The 2,890-nt window shown below is 36.4% G+C and overlaps 1 protein-coding gene across 1 annotated transcript; it reads left to right on the forward strand.

Moving 5' to 3' along the window:
* The first annotated feature begins 344 nt into the window (after positions 1-344).
* Positions 345-1,810, forward strand: LOC149193983 (peroxidase 49-like). The gene is made up of 4 exons (XM_089407498.1): positions 345-608; positions 839-1,030; positions 1,153-1,318; positions 1,392-1,810. Exons 1-4 carry the CDS (start codon positions 345-347, stop codon positions 1,808-1,810), a joined length of 1,041 nt encoding a protein of 346 aa, XP_089263624.1.
* Positions 1,811-2,890: the final 1,080 nt, after the last annotated feature.

The raw sequence follows: 2,890 nt of genomic DNA on the forward strand, positions 1-2,890 counted from the left end.
ACTGGTAATGGAACATGGAGTAGTTGCATCTAATATGCTGCTCTTAGGTATACGAATAGATTATAAATCGAGAGACAATAAAACTACCGGAGCTTTTTGAGGAATCACCGCTAAAATAATGATATGCTGAGCTGTTTTGCTCCGAGTGTGCAGTGTTACAACCGCGACACGTTTGGAAGGAAAACAGATTGTTCGTGTGTATATATAAGACGACGATAGTGATGGGAGAAACAATACCAAGCTCATAACCATTGCCCCGTTATACAGACACTACACACACTGGTTCAATATCTCTACTCACTTCTCATTATCTGCTTCGCGGTGTTGTTTTATTTGAAAATACAATGGAGTATATAAGGAGCAACAATCCTATAAGCATTAGGAATGTAACTGCATTAACCCAGCTGCTTATTCTATTGGTAATGGCAGGCAGTGCTGCCTGTAGCATCAATGCAGTTAGTAATGTTGGTTTAAGGCCAGATTTCTATGCCCATTCCTGCCCGGATGCTTTTTCCATTGTCAAGTCCGTGATAGGGAAGGCTGTTGAAAGAGAGTCTCGGATGGCAGCTTATTTACTCCGTCTCCATTTCCATGACTGCTTCGTTCAGGTATTATATCTATACTTCGTCTCCATTTCCATGACAGTTTTCAGGTATTATTTGTATATATATTTACTCCGTCTCCATTTCCATGACTGCTTCGTTCAGGTATTATATCTATACTTCGTCTCCATTTCCATGACAGTTTTCAGGTATTATTTGTATATATATTATAAGTAAAATATATTTATGTCGATTGTAAATTCCAAGAAAATAACCTAATGTTAATCGCAATTCAGGGCTGTGACGGGTCCGTGCTGCTGGATGATACCCCTAGCTTCAAAGGAGAGAAGACAGCAGTCCCCAATAACAATTCAATCGGAGGATTTGATGTGGTCGATGAAATCAAAAGCCAACTAGAGAGTGCATGCCCTGGGGTTGTGTCTTGCGCTGACATCCTTGCCATTGCAGCCAGAGATTCACTCGTCTTGGTAATTATTATATTGATGTTATATACGGATATTTTTATGTCGATTGCAGATTTGGGAAATATCTTAGTTTTATCCATGAATCTGTACAGTTATATAATTGATTATATTGTTGGCATTGGCAGAGCGGAGGGCTGAAGTGGGATGTCATCGTGGGAAGAAGGGACTCAAGAAGCGCGAATTTCAGCGGGGCAAACCATGATATCCCCGCGCCCAACTCCACTCTCAAAACTCTCCTCACAAAGTTCAAACGCCATGGCCTCAACGTCGTAGACTTGGTCGCACTTTCAGGTAATATTATTGCTATTATCAATTCATAAAGTTAATTGTTTCCCATTGTTGATTTTAAAATATTGCAATGCAGGAGGCCACACCATCGGTCAGTCTCGGTGTGTAAGCTTCAGACAGAGGCTCTACATGACTACACATACTAATTTGGAGAAGGCTTATTCCACTGAATTGAAATCTAGATGCCCCAAATCCGGGGGAGACAACATATTGTCTCCATTAGACGTTGTTAGCCCCACTAAATTTGACCACCACTATTTTACCGACTTGAAGAGCTCTCGGGGACTTTTGATCTCTGACCAGGAGCTCTATGGCAACCAAAACGGTGATGCTCATCAAATATCCTCCACCACCACGGCCTTAGTTTCTACATTTGCGGAGGACGAGGAGAAATTTTTCCAACAGTTCGCGGAGTCGATGGTGAGAATGGGAAACATTAACCCTCTCATCGGAAGGAGGGGAGAAATTCGAAAGAATTGCCGTCGAATGAACTGATGACATACAACGCAGAATGAGGTTGTGAGGGTGGAACAAGTGTGATTTTGTTTATTTCAATGGTTCGGTTGGCTTGTTTGCCTACATGTTTTTCCTTTCGTGTGCAATAATTAACACCAATGGATGGGATGTACAGAAAGAGCTAACCAACCATATATTGGGTATTTAATGCCTTCAGAACAGCACGAGACTTAACGCGATAACACGGGACCGGCAAATTCGGCATTAAATAATATTTGTCCACTCCTGTGTTATCGGGCTAAGTGGCGTGCTGCTAAGACATTATATGACTAGTTAGTTCCAACCTGGGATGTACTGTGTTTCCTTCAATAAAGTGTCCAAAATATATTTCAATATTCTCGTGTATTTTCTTGTTCTCGGTGAAGTGTCAAACTTTGCGTAATATTATTAAACAAATGCTGTAGTATCAAACTTTAATTAATATCATTAAACAAAATTTGAACCTTCAGGAGTCACACATATATTTTAGAAATAGAGACTCCAGATCTGTCATCTTGAAATTACACATATACGCGCGTTTGTTTTAGAAATAGAGATTCTGAAATCTTTTAAATATCAGGACCGTAAGTTATAAATTTAAAGTTGAAATAGAATAATAAATTTAAAGGTGAAATAGAATTAATAAATTTAGAATTGCAAAACATCAAGGAAATTTAATATATCTATTTATATTTATATATATATATATTAATTAGTTTAAATTAGTTTATTTATTTTTGGATTTTTTTAAAATTTAATTTGGTATTTTTCTAATCTAATTTGCTCACTATCAATCGATTTATTGAAATTATAAATTGAAGATGTGAATTCCTCATAATTCAAATGCTTCAGGATTTTCCAAAATGTTAAATTCATATATGAAGTCAAAAACTTATTTTATCTATATATATATATATATATATAGCTGCTAAAAGCTCCAAAACTCTTAGAGTGGTTAAACAATGCCTTATGAAATTATTATAATGAAAAATATAAAACTTATACTTATTTTTATTAGTTATTTGCTTAAATAAATACAAAATTTAAAAACAAATTATATTGCATTATTAATTAAAATGC

Source organism: Pinus tabuliformis, chromosome 2_2 (genome assembly GCF_031772625.1).
Source record: "Pinus tabuliformis cultivar Carrire ecotype Pingquan chromosome 2_2, CPIR1, whole genome shotgun sequence".
Classification (NCBI taxonomy): Eukaryota; Viridiplantae; Streptophyta; class Pinopsida; order Pinales; family Pinaceae; genus Pinus; species Pinus tabuliformis.

Coding starts and splice junctions, on each gene's coding strand:
- LOC149193983 (XM_089407498.1), top strand. CDS start 345: ATGGAGTATATAAGGAGCAACAATCCTATAAGCATTAGGAATGTAACT. Junction 609..838: donor TCCATGACTGCTTCGTTCAG/GTATTATATCTA, acceptor ATCGCAATTCAG/GGCTGTGACGGGTCCGTGCT. Junction 1,319..1,391: donor AGACTTGGTCGCACTTTCAG/GTAATATTATTG, acceptor ATTGCAATGCAG/GAGGCCACACCATCGGTCAG.